This window comes from Porites lutea, chromosome 3 (genome assembly GCF_958299795.1).
Source record: "Porites lutea chromosome 3, jaPorLute2.1, whole genome shotgun sequence".
NCBI classification, from domain to species: domain Eukaryota; kingdom Metazoa; phylum Cnidaria; class Anthozoa; order Scleractinia; family Poritidae; genus Porites; species Porites lutea.
The window spans coordinates 33,682,553-33,698,380 of NC_133203.1; the positions used below are offsets into that span (position 1 = coordinate 33,682,553).

Consider the following 15,828-nt stretch of genomic DNA (forward strand, 5'->3'; position numbering starts at 1 on the left):
CAGCCGTTTTTAGTGTCGTCACGCAACGCTCCTCCCCACTAAGAGGAGAGGAGGAGCGTTGCGTGACGACACTAAAAACGGCTGTGTAGCAGACTAAGCGTCGGTTAAAACTAGAAACCGCTATATTCCCAGACTAACGAAGCCCATACCTTATATTTCCGTTTTCTTTTTTCATTAGCAGCCTTCAGAAGCGGCTGGCAACACTACACATTGATTGAATTTATTAAATTCTGTAGTATTATAGGGTAAAGTAACACTCATTTTAACTTTCACAATTTTAATGGCGGCTAGGCTTAGCTAAAAAAGTCAGGATTTTTTTTGAGATTTTTTGAAGTTCAAAAAGATTGTTGGTAAAAATCTTAGTTTAGATATTTATACGAATTTAGCTTGTTTGTCTAAGATTTTCAGAACTTAAACTGAAGAGTCAAAATATACATCTCGGTAAAATACTTGAAAAAATATCAAGAGTTGTTGCAGCCGAGTTCTGTGGTTTTTTCGAGTTTTTCGTATTTCCTTTCTGGATGATTTATAGCTTCTTTGATTTGTTATCGTATGGTTTTTGACACCGGCAGATATATTTGCCCTCATACAATCAACCAAACAAAGGAAATTCAATTTTAATTTGAAAGTTTATACTCAGTCCACGGATTTATAAACAGAGTATCGCATGCACGATTGATTTGATTTTGTTCTTGAAATTCATTTTGTATGTACTTCAAGTATACAAAGGCAATGACTGTAACATGAATTTACTCAATAAAAATCGCCAATAAATGACTTTTAAACAATAGGGCGTGCATTTTGTCTTTCGCCTGATCGGGGAAGTAAAATTGGGCGTTGGTCCTAAAAAGGGTCAGGGTTTCAAACCCAAAGGGGCTCACCTATAACCAAATACTGCCCGAGTACTCATATCCCCGGGAGTTACCCAAATAGCGACGGAACAGCATGCAAGGCCCCTGGCTCCCATACCAAATGATAATTTTACCTCGATTTTCTTTTTCTTCATCAAAGGAGTAAATGTTGTGAATCTCTTTACAAAGTGTTGCTGAAACCTATTACGCAGAACAACCGAAGGGTTCCCCTATACCCAAAAACTTCTGCTCGTAGGGTAGGCACTTAAAACTGAAATCAGCAAATTTGAATTAACCCTCAACTCAGTTTGCTTAACAACGAAGCACCAACAAAACTCTTTTTAATTTTTTCCGTGCATTCCAGACCATATTGAAATGTGAAAGCATTGGTGTTTGAGGAGAGATGATCATGAAAACCGGCGTACCCGTAGAAAAACTCAAGTTCTTGGCGCAAACGAGAGAACTAACAACAGGGTATAGTTTTTACTTTTGTCCTCTCTGTCCTTAACAGGGTGTATCATTTTGGGCGAGTTTAACAAAGAAAGTGTCGATAGATGGGAAATAGCGACTCTAGGGTAGGGATGGATTTGGGGTGTTTAGGCTAGTATAGGGTACCAAAGTTCAACTGAATTAGGTCTGGTTTATGCTAGCGTTCCATTTCGAGAAAACAGGGGGAAAAGATTTTTGGCAGTGCATTACCCGTGACGAGATTATAACAGATTATAAGACCAAAGCCGTGATGATGCATACCAGAGAAGGCACAACAATAGTGACACAGCAGGACTAGGTTACAAACGCGCAACTTGGTAGGAATTATAATCTTTATACACTGCTCGGCTCGGACGCGAGGAATTCAAACAGGTTAACTTAGTAACTTTATAATTTTCTCTTTAACGTTCCGTATTTTCTGTAACCGTTATATATCCTGTCTGAATAATACTTCGAAAAACTGTTTTATAGGTCGATAAACATGCCTAAAACAAAGACCAGATCTCGGCGGAAGAGAGAGCTAATCAAGTATGACAGGACTTGCCAACGATCAATTAAAATAAATAGCATAGAAAAAAAATTGCGCTCCATAAGTCTGCATAGAAAAAACATTTTTTCCTGGAATTTTTTTTAAAAGAAAGCCCTTAGTGAGCTCTATTTAATCATCTAAAAATTGCAAATTTCGAAAAAGGGTGATTTTTTACCCTGAATAATACCTTAAAGGGTTAAACTGACCCCTACAGGAGACTATACTAAAACAGACATCTCAGTAAGAGCTATGGATCTAAATAAATGCCAAGGATGTTTTGTTGTTAGGTTTCTGTGAAGTCAGTGTCACGACAGTTTTTTGATTCGTTCGACGTCTGAATCGAACTTATGTCATTTGGGTAGACCCAAGGAGCTATGTAGATATTACATGTATTAGTCGCGTACATGAAAAGATCGATGTTTGAACTGGGCCTAAGAAAAATAAAATAAAATAAAGTTCATCACAGGGTATATTGTCATATCTCCCTGTCTCAATCAAAAGCTTGTGGCTTCTTATTACTAGTTTCATTAATGCTTTCCTAGAAAAAAAAACAACAAACAAACAAAGTTTTAAGTAGCCCCAGGGGCTCTTGGCACTCGTGGTTACTCTGTAAACATTATTTCCTTTTAGGTCAGGCCCAGTGAAACAACCATAAAAAAAACTTGTAACAGTTTTTATCTCCCATTAAATAATTCCTATTTTAACCTGCCCGTGAGGAGGGGAGAGAGACTTCAATTTCTAGGTTGCGTGACAAGTGTTTTTGATACACCCTGTGATGCACCGTACACTCACGCTCGTCGCTCCCATGATGCCCTCTGCCAGGATTGTCTGACGTTGCTAAACGTTTTATGCGCCGATAATCGACGAGAAGGAACTGAAGGTGTATCCAGTTTTAAGCCAAGTTAGTTGATTTTCTTATTTTTCATTTTCTTCAAGAGAACATAATAAAAAGCCTTATGTTCTCTTGGCTGCTTTCATTTGATTTTTCTCAATACGTTAATGTATTTGGGTTTAGGCCAAGAGCTATTATGGCTCTTGGTTTAGGCCGATGTCATGTAATCACTCTCTCTCTCTCTTCTCCACGGCAATGTTGAAAATGAGGTAAATTCCTCGGTATTTTCTCTTTCTGTTAGTTACAGTGGAATTTTTGACAACAATGGTTTAACACAGTGAGACACTGTGAAATTCGGTTTGTGCAGATGTTTGAACCCAGAAGTCATTTCATAGGTAGGTGAAGCATGATATCTTTCATCGTGATTTTAGTTAGACCTTAATTCCATACTCAACTTTGTATATGTCGATCCACAATAAGTCAGAAAACAAACCACAGGAACAATCAGATATAGTGCAAGTATTTATCGTAAAGAAAACAGACAATTTTATTGTATCTAAACGTCTTGCGTGACGGAAAAGTTTGATGGCAAGTCCTACAATGTAATAAAGCTTCAGGATAAGAGCTAGTTTCTTTTATATGGGGAAGAGGGGCAGTTTTAATAGCATTAGATGTTTCGAAAACGTACTTACTGCTTACTTTTAAAGGTAATGTTTGCTAGGTAAAGCAGTTACTCTTTATAATGGAAGCCTGAGGGAGGGTTTCTCGGAATTTTCCTTGCTTTGCAGGGGTCAAAACAAGCATAAACATTTATTAACACTTCCAGAAAAGCTTTCATATCGACTGCGAGATGTCTCTGCTCCCTTAGAGATGATTTTCACACACTAGGCAGATCTAGCAAAGAAAACGTGAGGACAGTATGAAACGGTGGCGAAAGCGCGCGCAGAATTAAAATCCGGCTTAACCAATGGCATCGACGCGCTTTCGTGTTCTCATTTGACTACGTTATCCTTTGCTTAATCTGTCTACCTTTCCATAGGCATCAGTTACGCGTCCTCCTAAAACATGTACTTTTAAAAATCCCTTCAAACAAATCAGAACAGATATATACTACACTATACTACAATACACTATATACTATACCATACTATACTATATACTTAATGTGACTGATGCATCTAATTCAAGATAGTGTTTTCGCTCTTAATATTTGCAACTTCGTGGAGAGAGCCCTGTGAACGAGGTTATAATATATCTATGGACGAAAAAGTTCGTTTCACATCAGAACTCCTTAAGGCTACTGTATCATCAGAGAAACGATAAAATGCTGAACGGTGAAAGTAAAACCTCGTTGAAACGACCACTAATGGGTCACAAAATCCTGGTTGTATTTAGGTAAGAAAATGCCTGAGTTTCAACAGGTTGATCGAAAGGCGGACCCCACTATACCGAATTATGGATCTTTCAAAAGGAAACCGCTCCATCTGTACTCAGTTTCACATGGTACTGTTTGTTTTTCCGCTCATTGGATTTTTTTTGTCGAGTTTTGGCTTTGGCCAACTTCTAGGATTGAAAAGCGTAAAGATAATTGATTGATTGACTGTTTTTTTTTTGTTTTTGTTTTTTGTTAGTTTGAAGAATAAACTACTGTGGTCGAAATAAAGCCGAGGTGGTCTTAAGGCTGGGCTTCACTTTATCCGAGTTTATTACTTTTCTCTGGTTCATTAACGTTGTGTGCAATTTATCTCTTGTAGGAGATGTCACAATGATGGAACTGACTGCCTGGAATGTAGACAAGATATAACGTGAAAAATATGTCGAACTTCCTGGAAAACGACTGCCTTGATAACAGCGATGGTATGAACACCCTCTTGGAGTCGTACTTAGAAGAACTCGATTCTTGGCAGAGAGGAGTACACAATATTAGAATTATGCATCATGATGTTTGGAAAGGAAGTAGACTGTCCCCTTATATAAAGCAACACCGAGCTGGTAGCAGAGTGGAGAGGCAGACAAGAATCTTACCTACCGGCGGCCAGACGGATGTTGATTACATGTTTGAGGTCGTTGGACTAGAAGTACTTTGTGATGGGAACCAAGGTTCCATGTACTTCAAATCCTGTCCTTGGGAAAACTTTGTCAGAGATGCAAACTATGATATGACGAACACATATGGGAAGATTTACGTAAGTAGTGCTTACAAATCCCGTTTGGAATGTCATGAAATGTATGGCAAGATATTTGCAGACGCCCTGAGTTTTGACGAAATGGAAAAAGCGTTCTTACTCATTCCTGGAAAGTTTAAAGAGAATGTCGTGCGAAATTGTGGATTGGATTACACACGAAACGAAGCTCTTCCTTCCACCGTGAGTCCATCAATATCTGGGCAAGGTGCATTGAATGAATACGATGGGGTTCCTTGTCTCAGACTTGCCGACTGGCCACACGTAACATTGAATTGGGTCAAGCGGCAAGGGAGAAATGACGTCACTTTTCAAAGAGAGTGGAAATCGGAAGTTGTTCAAAATGTCCCGCTTTTCCTTGTACCAACCGGAAATCCTATGGCAGAGGAACAGGACTTGCAATTCCGGTTATCATTCTCTATGGTGGAGATAGCTTGTTTCCAACAAATGAGTTCGACAATGAGGAAAATGTACGGCATCGTCAAATACATTTTCAAGGATTTGTTCCATGTAAGCGGTCTGTTAAGCTCGTACCATGTCAAAACTCTGATGCTGTGGAAAATAGAGCAAACACCGATTGATGAATGGAGGTCCAAGAACGCGACTGAATTTATCAAGGAAATGATGGACGAAATTTATCAATCTTTGAACACTAGAAACATCCCACACTTCTTTGTTGAGAATTGCAACATTTTTCCAGCTCATAAAGTCACTGATGAAAATATTCTCGAATACTCTACCGTTTTCAAGAACATGCCAAAACTTTTAGGAGAGACTATTGAAAATTTATTACGTCAAGATTTGGGAATTCCATCCGGTGAAATCACTCTTAATTTGGCGATGGTCAAGTTAGAAAGAATTCACCACACAGGGTTAGAAGCGTACATTGCTGGCTACTTGACTAGGCTGCTTAGCGTTATCACATTTTCCTTGACAGAGAACTATGAAGAAAGTCATGAGCTTGGGAAGGCGTCTTGGGAAGAGATGAAAAGAATATTTGCCAAGTACGATCACGACCAGCATGTTAGCAGAATCATTCACATGGTTAATTCCTGTATCAGTCGTCTCGACCCCAAGTCTAGAGTCATTTGTTCAAGGACTGGTCCTGAAGACTGTTCTATTAAACGTGATAATATGAGTCGCTTAGTGCATGAGGCGTTTGAAGCGTACACGAAAGGAGACTTAACAGGGGCGATGGAATACATCAGAAGAGTAGATTCTCATCCGCAATCCGATAATTTTACACCAGAAGGGATTGGAATATCGATTACCAAATTTCATAAATGTTTGTACAACGACAAACCAGTACTCAATGTAATCCAGTTGCTTGAAAAAGAACACAACGGGCGTTGCCCAAGGTTCTATTTGGCTCCCTGTCTACTTCTACAACACTTGAAGATTCAACTGCGAATGAGCTTTTCTCCTCCCAGTACAGCGGCTCTTCAGGAGGAGATAGAGGAACTCCAAAGTATAGTCCAAAATTTGTCATTCAAAGAGCCATATCTCGGGAGACTGTCTTATAGATTTGCGGGCGTTTACCTGTTACAAGGATACAAGCAATTCGTAGGTGATCAGCAGCTCCATGTGTCAGTTTCTGTTCCATCTGAAGAATTCAATCAGAGACGTTTTGCAACAAATTTCAATTTAAGATGACTTACCCTCACACTCCTAGATTCGATATAGAATACTATACGGTCGATTCTCGTTATTACTGACATTAAAGGGACAGTTCCGACAATTACTAGTGTTTGCGTTATGGTTATACAACTAAGAGAGAGAACTGTTCGTTGTAGAACTATACCCAGAAAGGGACTGGTTCGACTATATGAAGTTGTAACTTTTGAGTCCTTTGATAAAGCCGTCTTTACCACTGATCATTTTATTGCGCCTATTCGTCGAGACCGTAGACAATAGGGTTTACGAAATACATGTGATGGTGCAATTTTTTCTTCACCAGAAATAAACGTTGTTAAGACTTTCAAAAAGTTTTTTTTCTTTAAAAACGGGCAACACGTTTCCATTGTCTGCACTCCTACCGGGTGGATTTTAGCCTGTGAAGCGCAGACGTATTTCCGGTCGTCGCTTCTCTCCCTCCAAAAATAGCTATTTTTCGGAGGAAGAGAAGCGACGACCGGAAATACGTCTGCGCTTCGCAGGCTAGGTAGATTTCCACTGTCGCGTAATTTTTCCGTGCGTACGCGCGTAAATAAAATAGAGACAATGAATGACATTGAATGGAAGGTCACGCATACGTAAAAGTTGAACCTCTCTCAACTTTTACTAGACACCCTTTTACTACCAAAAGTGGCCAAAGTTAGACTTCAACAAAATGAATAAGCCCTAGGCCTTTTTCCTGGCGGTCTAAGCGTTTCTGGTCACGTGATCCGAGCGAGGTTCGTCCTACAGGAATCTCTCGACCGTTCGAGGCTCTCATCTCAATACATACATACATACATACTTTATTGAGACGCCCTTCAACAGGGCTTTTCAGTCACAATGTTAATTATTACATAATACTGGTAATTAAGAAAAGAAAAGAAAACTTATTTACTGTAGTTCAATGAAATTCAAAATAGATTCAAAATTATTCAAAATATATTCAAAATTATTTCGTATGAAATATCCTATTAAAAAGTCTCCGCTTAAAACTATCAATACCTTTAGTGTTCCTAATATTGTCAGGTAGCCCATTCCATTCCTTTGGACCCCGAAAATAAAATGCCCTTTGTCCCATTGATAGTCTACATCGGGGAACCACAAAATTGTTACATCCCCTTGTGTTCTTGTTGTGAACTGCTGAACGTTTAATAAAATATTTACCTAAATAATCTGGAGCTAAGCCATTTACACATTTGAATACTAAAACTAAGTCGTTAAATAGAACCTTCTCCGTAACATCTAACCATTTAAGAGATCTCCGTCCCTGGGAGATATGGTCAAACTTCTTTAAACCTAATACAACTCTGGCAGCAAAATTTTGTACCAACTGCAGTTTGTGTAGGTTACGTTTAGATGTGTTCCCCCATACTGAGGAACAATAAAAAATTTACTGAAAACAAAGCTATTTATAAGTAGTAAAAGGGTTTTCCTATCCAAAAGATGTTTAATTCTACCTATCTGTACCAACTGGTTCATGCAGCTAGAGACTGTTTTAGTAACATGTAAATCGTAGGTAAGATATTGATCAATGTATACCCCGAGATCTTTAGCAACTGACACTGGTGAAATAGTTTTGCCCAACAAGGATAAGGAGATATGAGGTAGCCTCTTAATAAGTCGTGCTGAGCCAACAACCACTAATTTTGTCTTCTCTGGGTTTATGAGTAGAGAATTCTTTGCACACCATGTACTGATGTCCCTAAGATCTTGGTTTACGGCTGCCATAGCACTTGATGAGTCTGATGCAGAAAATTTAAAGTGCAATTGGCTGTCATCAACATATGCAGCGGGTTGGCTATGGGTAATAACAACGGATTAAATCATTAATTTAAATAGTAAAAAGCAAAAAAGATCGAACCCTGAGGTACTCCATTTGTTACGGGTAACAATTCTGAGACTGAATCTTCGTATCGTACTCTTAGGTATCTACTTGATAGGTAGCTACTAAACCAGGAAATTACGGAAACTTTGAGACCCAGTTTTCGTAATTTTCCTAATAATAGATTATGATTAAGGCTGTCAAAAGCTTTTGTACTAGTAACGAGGCAGATTTTTCATCGATTGCTTTCAAAATGTTATCTGTGACATTTATGAGGGCAGTTTAGGGCAATAAGGTAGTAGCTTTGACGACTGACGGTTAATTTTTTTCTAATTTTTGACGGTTGGCGGTTAAATCTTAGAGTTTTTGACGGGTGACGGTTATTCAGTGGAGATTTTTTTGAAATTTAGGAGTGTTTCGGTCCAAGATTTTAAGTAAATATAAATTTCTGTACAAATATAAACTTTTGGGCTTTTTTTCTTCTTCCTTGGAACCCCACCTGTTACAGTCAATGTCTTATGGTTTTTCGTGTTCCCTTTCTTAGGCATTAATGTTTCTTTGTACGAGTATAATTAGTTTTTATTGCGGTTAACTCAACGGATGCGTTTACTCACGCACAATTAAGATAACAAAGAAGACCGTATCTAGAATTTTTTAGACAGTTCAATTAAGAAAGTCAACGTGCCCAGGCAAAGGCATATGCTTTAGCCTGCGAGCAAGCTGTCCTATTTGGGAGAGCAAAGCAAGCCGCGCTAGAACTCACCAGCGAGCGGCCTCTTTCGAGGGGCTATTTTCGCGTCTCCTCGCGCGTGCCTCTCGCGCGTGTACTTTTCACGATATCCCCAAATGGAGAGCTTGCTCGCAGGCTACATATACTTCCGGTTCAAGTTAAGACTCAACGTTTTCAACTTTTGTGATCACTCCCTCAGTCAGATACAGAAGTAAGTTTGTAACCTTTTTATCATTTTTACTTTTTAGTTGAATCTAATTCTAGTTTTATTTTGTTATTTGTTCTTAGTTTTCGAATCCGCTGTGTTATATCGCTTCATTTCTCATTTCATCGCTTCGCTAGACAACGCTTCACATCGCTATAGCGTTTTGTAACGTATCGACTTCTTTACATCGCTTCACTTCGATTAATTAAAGTTTTATTAAGAACACGGAAGCGCGTTAAGAAATATCTGACTACCAAGGGGATCAAGAAATTCACGTATATATACCGTGCTGTGAGCAACGCGAACTTAAGTACTTAACGTGGTTCTGCTCTCACACCACCTCCTTGAAAGATGAGGATTTAAGTGCAGGGATTCTGATCTGGAGGTCGTCTTGAACTCTCAGTTATAAAATTATATTTCAGTTCAGATATTAGAAATTTGTAAGGACTTACTGTATCTATGAAAGAAGGTCTTTCGAGAACAATGAAATGAAATAGGTTTTCCCAGTTTAAGGACTCTTTAAGAGCCAGAAATCCGTGAATGTGATCAGCTGAAATAGTTGAGATTTGAAATCTCTTGAAACTTTTTGATGGTTAATAGGCATGACTCTGCATTTTTGACGGCTGAAAAATCGATGATGGGGCATTACAGCCAACAAAATTTCCTGAACTACAGTGGAAACCCGTTAATACGGTCACCAATAGGCCAAAAAAAGTTGGCCGTATTAACGGGTGACCGCATTAACGAGGGTTTTTTTTACAAGAAAATGTATGGCCGTTTTGCCTGGTGGCCAAAAAATGTGGTCATAATAACGAGGTGGCCGGGGGTTCCACTGTACTAAAAAGTATTTCGCGCAAAATAAAGAAGTCAGGATAGTGGCTTTACATGTTGGGAAGATTTTTTTTGTAGGAGCCATTTGTTTCTCTTATAAGAAATACAGTCTTTTCCCTTTCCATATTTAAAATACCCAAGGATTACCGAGGGTAGAAGAGATTCTCAACTTGTTCCCAATGCGCCACCAACAATCACCGTTTTTTTCTCAATAGACCAGCGGTTTCATCAAGTAGATGTTTTCCGTTTGTTTATACCAACGCGAAAAACATGACGGACAGATTTTGCGATCGTCGAGGTATTATTCTAAGCCTAATTTTTGCTGGAAGAATCTTTGGAATTACGAGGTAATTCGCAGATTCCATACTTACGATAAAGTTAATGTCCTCGACTGATTTTGTTTTTGTTTTTATGTGACAGATTGGAGCCAGAGAAACCGTTATTTAACCAGGTCTGAGTTTAATATAATTAATAATAAGCTAATATTAATACATGTTCATTACGATAAACCTAATTTAGTTCTTTTAGAAGGACTTATGGTGAGATTTCTGTGCAGCCCTCTACGTTTATTATGCTCACATGTTTCGTGTAAAATCTTTTGAGATTGCTGTATGCATAATAGATGCATGGGGCTCAGGACTTTGCCTGCGTGCAGACGTCTCCTATTTCCTTTGTTGCACGCGGAAAAGTCCCTTCTCCGTGTGCAACAAAGGAAATAGGAGACGTCTGCATGCAGGCAACTCAGGACTCAGCTGTATAGTTTTACGGAAGTCTTACCCCAATCCATAAACCCAGAAATGTCAGAAATGTCAAAATCACCCAAAATACAATGAATAATAAGTAAAAATCACTTTATCACTACTGACTAGCCATTTTTTCCGCTCGGAGATACTCTTGATACTATGCGCGGTTTCTATGAAAGTGAGTGGAAATTATTCGATTTTAGATGATACTATGCGCGGTTTCTATGAAAGTGAGTGGAAATTATTCTATTTTAGATGCTTTGTTCTTTTGCCAACAAAAAATCCTAAAGATCCTTTCATCGTAATTTTCAGTAAACAGAAAGACGCATTAATATACTGGTCAGTGTAAAATGCAGACAGCGGACTACTGTTTTCACCTTGCAAATGAGTACGTGACAAATAGTCCCATTGTTTTCTAACCCTAAAAACAATAGTCCGCTGTCTGCATTTTACACTGCCCCGTAATCTACGGTGCCCTTTGGTGCAGAGCTAACACCAATGTTTTCATGTATACTTTTCAAAGCTAGGTGACTCTGACGTCGTCGTATTTTTAGGTTTTGCAGCACCAAGAAACAGTTGTGTACCATTTAATACAGCTAAAGCCTGGCAAAAATTATGAGCTACGAGTATCATATCGTTCCACTGTAAGTTACTGCTATCTTTACCTTTCTTATTTATAATTGTAGGACGGTGTTAATCCTGTCAAGAGGTCAAAAGAAAAATGAAAATAAAACAAACTTTATTTAAGGAAAAAAAAAAACAGGAAAAAGATTAGAGGAGGTCAAACAGTGTAACCCCATCTTAGGGACCATTCATAATTTATGGGTTGTGGGGACTATGGGGATTTGGAGGGGGGCCATTAATTTTCATCCAAAATATTTATGGGGGGCATCAAATTTCAATTGGTATTCTGTACATTGGGGGCACTTAAAACTTACTTTAATAATGGGTCTGGTTTAGAGAAGTATTTTAATTAATAGACTTTGGGTCCACCTAACCATGGAATAGTAAGTGGTAAAGAATGAATGAAAAGAAGATATCAATAAACTCAGAGTGAAATCCAAGCATTTTTCAACATTTAACAGAGTAAACTTTCGAGACTGAAATACGGGATCAGTGTTTATTATATAAACTCCAATGAAATACCAGGTGATCTCCCACGCGAAAAAGTGGTATCTTCACATGTGAAAATGACATGTTACCATCAATACCCCATGCAAACGGGTGCTGTGTTTGATCCGAATTTGTTTGTGATAATGCTCATATCTTGACTAAAGAGTTTCAATTTGGTATTTCATTGAAGTAAATAAACAGCACATCACATGTCCACTTGCAGATACGAATTTTATCTTCTCCACCTGACCATGTAATATCCTCTATTTATTTGTTCCATAACATCACAAAGTCTGGCAAATACATTTACATTTATTAATACGTGAAAACACCTAGCCAACCCGTAAGACTCTGAAACCTTTGGTCAATAGAGGAAGCTCGTGGCTCTTCGACCACTTCTTGTATTTGTTATAATGAGTGGCCAATTGTACCCACTGTCATCAGATTCCAAGTCAGATTCAGAACCAGAGGAGTCAGAATCACTCAAATTTCTTGGAAGGAAGGGGGAGGGGGTTTATGGTATTTTACCGTTGTCGAAATGCTGAAAGGGACATGGCTTTTGCTTCAATGAGATTGGAGTTACACCCATATCACCTCGTTCTAGAAAAATATCATTGTTCCACCACAGTCAGACGGTTTATATTTTGAACCCCTTTCTCACCCAACACACACACAAACAAACCCCACTGAAAAATTCCAGTCCGCATTTAATTTAGACCCCCTTCCTTTGGAACTTCTGCTGACCCAATCTTAAAGATAGAAATGGATATATCCTGGAATCAGCTATTATGAGTATGTGTAACACTGGTGAGGGTATTTGTTTGACCTCTTTTGGCATAAGACAAAGGTATAAAAGGTCCAAAGTAGTTTTATAGGTTTTTATGCTTTTTGGGACCCTTGGTTTTTATCATTTTTTGGGAAGGGTGATTTTGCTCTAAAATAGGGTTAAGTTTTGAGGAAGCATGCCACTTAGATCTACCCAAAACCTCTAGGGTATCCCCCCTCTGAGATTGTTAAAATTAAGTTTAGGAAATAAATGCAAGAGACTTGTTTTCTGCTTAATTAAATTTGATATCTACAAATGTGTGTCTAAATTTAGAAAAAAAAATAACTTGATAAGCACTTCAAAACGGATCTTATGTTAAAAAGCTTGCATGTTTTTTGGCCCTATTTAACAACAGTTCTACCTTTGTCATTCTCTCCAAGACACCAACAGACTTTTATATTCGCTTAATTCCAAAAGATGAATTGCAGTTGAGAGACAGATCAAGACAGCTCCTCAATATTGATAAACTAGTCTTCAACAATCAGCTAACAGATACGGTACGTTAAATTATAACAAAATTAAATAACAAACAATTTCATTCAAACCTTTCCACAACTGCTTGCTTTTTGTCCAAGTGGACTGTACATTAACTCAACCTCATTCCCAGGATTCTCTCCTTCTTGCTTCTGCAGGACAAATCAGGGCTCTAAAAAAACTTAAATTCCAGCTTGTCCTTTGGCAAGCAGCTCTCACATTTTGCATACCAGGGACCACTCCTTGCTCGTCTTAGTTAATGATTTTGTTGGAGGATGACTCTCCTGGACCCTCCCCCATTGAGCTAGTAAGATTTAATAGTTACTTGCCCAGAGAGAAAATCTTCTTGGACTACAGACCCAGACTACTGGACAGGACTGTTTCAAGCCCTGCAAGTATGAGAAACAGCCCTGGAAATGAGTTGGTAAAGGCCTGTAATTTTACAGATCTCCCTCTCATATTTTATATAGTGCATGATGGATACTCCATAACAGCGAAAGCCATTTAAAGGCAAAAGCTGTATAAACTGATGTGCTTACTGTGCCTTAATCACTATTCTACATCAATATGTTCTGAACTTTTGATCGCTATCTTTTTGCTGGGTGACGTATTAAATTTATTGATACATGTATGCTGTAATATGAAGCATTTTTAAAAACTAAAGATGCTCCACCCTTTCCTCAAAATGGTGCCATACTTAAAGCTTTACGCACTCCCTTCCTCTCCCCCCTTGTAATGGCCAAATCTCCACAGCAGCCACTGAGCTCATATTGCAAGTGACCAGTGAAGAAAACCTCTACTGATTGCTAATTACCCTGGTATGGACTTCTACAACTTCGGCAGAAGTTTTGGTTTGGGCTGTGATACATGGCTGCTTATCATGGAATTTATTTGCAGGAGCAGTTTGCAAATGTTACAGCCATAAGGACTGGAGTGCCATTGAACCCTGCTAGTTTAGCTGAACCTGTATTATACAATATAGGTAGGTGTAAGTGTTCCCTTCTTGAATAACTCAAACTAGCCTTCTCTAACATCGTAAGTGAAGTGCAAAAATAGGGCAACCTCTCATTTCATGTTTCTTTCTAGTTGTTAAATTTTTCTTCCCCTTCACAGGGCTGTCAATCAATTCTGGGGGCAAGGGATGTCTCCCACTAGCATGACCCTGACTATTTCACAAACAAAACAAACAAACAAACAAACTACATAATTGCATATAATACCCAGCATCTTGACAGTCCTTTAGAATTCTTTTGCAAATTTTGCTTTTTCTTTTAGTTTTATTTTCCCTTGTTTGAAACCTATTGTTGCATACAGTGGTACATACATGTATTCAACAAAAAATAAAATTGGTACCCAGGATAAGTGGTAAAGCATTGTCTCCTGTTTGGTGGGCATTATGTGGAGTTCAACTTTGTCCGCAGGAGACTTTCTCTTTGGTGATTCATAATCTTTGTTTATTTTTCAGTTCTGGAGGAGCTATTTTTTGGTGTTCCATGGCATGTCTGGAGACTTGTTGTCCTTGTAATTGTCATCATAATTATAACTGTAAGATGTTTAGTTCCCAGAACGTTAGCATTTATTGAAGAAAATGTGTTGTACATCCATAAAAAGAGATCTAGATAACAATAAAGCTTGTAGTGGATTATAGTTTTTTGTTTTGATTCATTGTCTGCACAAGGATTGTTGACGATAGGTTTTGCTTAGGGGGTCATCATAATTCATCGGCATGAGGGAGGGAGAGTGGTAAGTGGGTGGGGAAGACTTAAAAGTTCTACATCCCCTTGAAGTGGTGGGGGGGGGGGGAAGCAGAACACTTTTTTCCTTTGTAGATTGAGGTTGGGAAAATCCACTTATAAACTGCTAGGTATCATGATTCAGTATGGTTTCTAAAAGTCTTATGAAAGTATATGGTTGAATAATATAAAGACTAGTATATGTACTTGGATAGCCATGCCAAGTCACATGGCAGAAGAAAACATGCAGAAGGGAATCCGATTGAAACTTGGTTGTCTAAGGATAGCTGTGCTTGGTAACAACCCATTTTTCAATTTTCAATAAGAAATCCCTTATAACATGATGAAAACCAAAGCAGAGCAAATATTACACAGGCACTTAATTTATTGAAAATCCTTTTTTTAATGGTAATTCAACCGTTATCATTAACAAAAAAGACGACAAAGTCTTATGAAAGGAATCACAGGGGTAATGCAACAGAGCAAAAAACTGGCCTAAAGATATGAATCCACATGGAAACAAACAGAAATGCTACAAAGATAAATCTTCTTTATCTAGTTTATTGATTAAAATGTAAAATATAAGGATAATTATACCTCAGTGTTTTTTCATTCGTACATCTCAACAATCACTTGTAACATGATACTGACTCGCTTGCGTCAATAGAAATTACATTCCACCCTCATAACATGAGCTTGGGTCACCTGTAACTAACCAGGGAATGCCAAATTGGAAGAAACTTTTCTCATTCATTCCACAATGCCTGTTTTTAACAGAGTTGACTGTATTGCTTTTCCATAAAACACAAAA

At 38.3% G+C, this 15,828-nt stretch overlaps 2 protein-coding genes across 2 annotated transcripts; both read left to right on the forward strand.

Moving 5' to 3' along the window:
- Positions 1-2,727: 2,727 nt before the first annotated feature.
- On the forward strand, positions 2,728-6,784 carry LOC140929650 (cyclic GMP-AMP synthase-like receptor 2). Its single transcript, XM_073379389.1, has 2 exons — positions 2,728-2,770; positions 4,456-6,784. Exon 2 carries the CDS (start codon positions 4,516-4,518, stop codon positions 6,535-6,537), a length of 2,022 nt encoding a protein of 673 aa, XP_073235490.1. The 5' UTR covers positions 2,728-2,770; positions 4,456-4,515; the 3' UTR covers positions 6,538-6,784.
- Positions 6,785-9,256: 2,472 nt separating this feature from the next.
- On the forward strand, positions 9,257-14,921 carry LOC140929651 (uncharacterized). Its single transcript, XM_073379390.1, has 7 exons — positions 9,257-9,303; positions 10,344-10,475; positions 10,549-10,579; positions 11,426-11,515; positions 13,191-13,307; positions 14,182-14,266; positions 14,750-14,921. Exons 2-7 carry the CDS (start codon positions 10,399-10,401, stop codon positions 14,905-14,907), a joined length of 558 nt encoding a protein of 185 aa, XP_073235491.1. The 5' UTR covers positions 9,257-9,303; positions 10,344-10,398; the 3' UTR covers positions 14,908-14,921.
- Positions 14,922-15,828: the final 907 nt, after the last annotated feature.

Bases quoted from the DNA above. Each gene is read 5' to 3' on its own strand.
- LOC140929651 (XM_073379390.1), top strand. From the start codon at position 10,399: ATGACGGACAGATTTTGCGATCGTCGAGGTATTATTCTAAGCCTAATT. The intron at 10,476-10,548 runs GTAATTCGCAGA...TTTATGTGACAG, and splicing joins AGAATCTTTGGAATTACGAG to ATTGGAGCCAGAGAAACCGT. The intron at 11,516-13,190 runs GTAAGTTACTGC...ATTCTCTCCAAG, and splicing joins GAGTATCATATCGTTCCACT to ACACCAACAGACTTTTATAT.
- LOC140929650 (XM_073379389.1), top strand. From the start codon at position 4,516: ATGTCGAACTTCCTGGAAAACGACTGCCTTGATAACAGCGATGGTATG.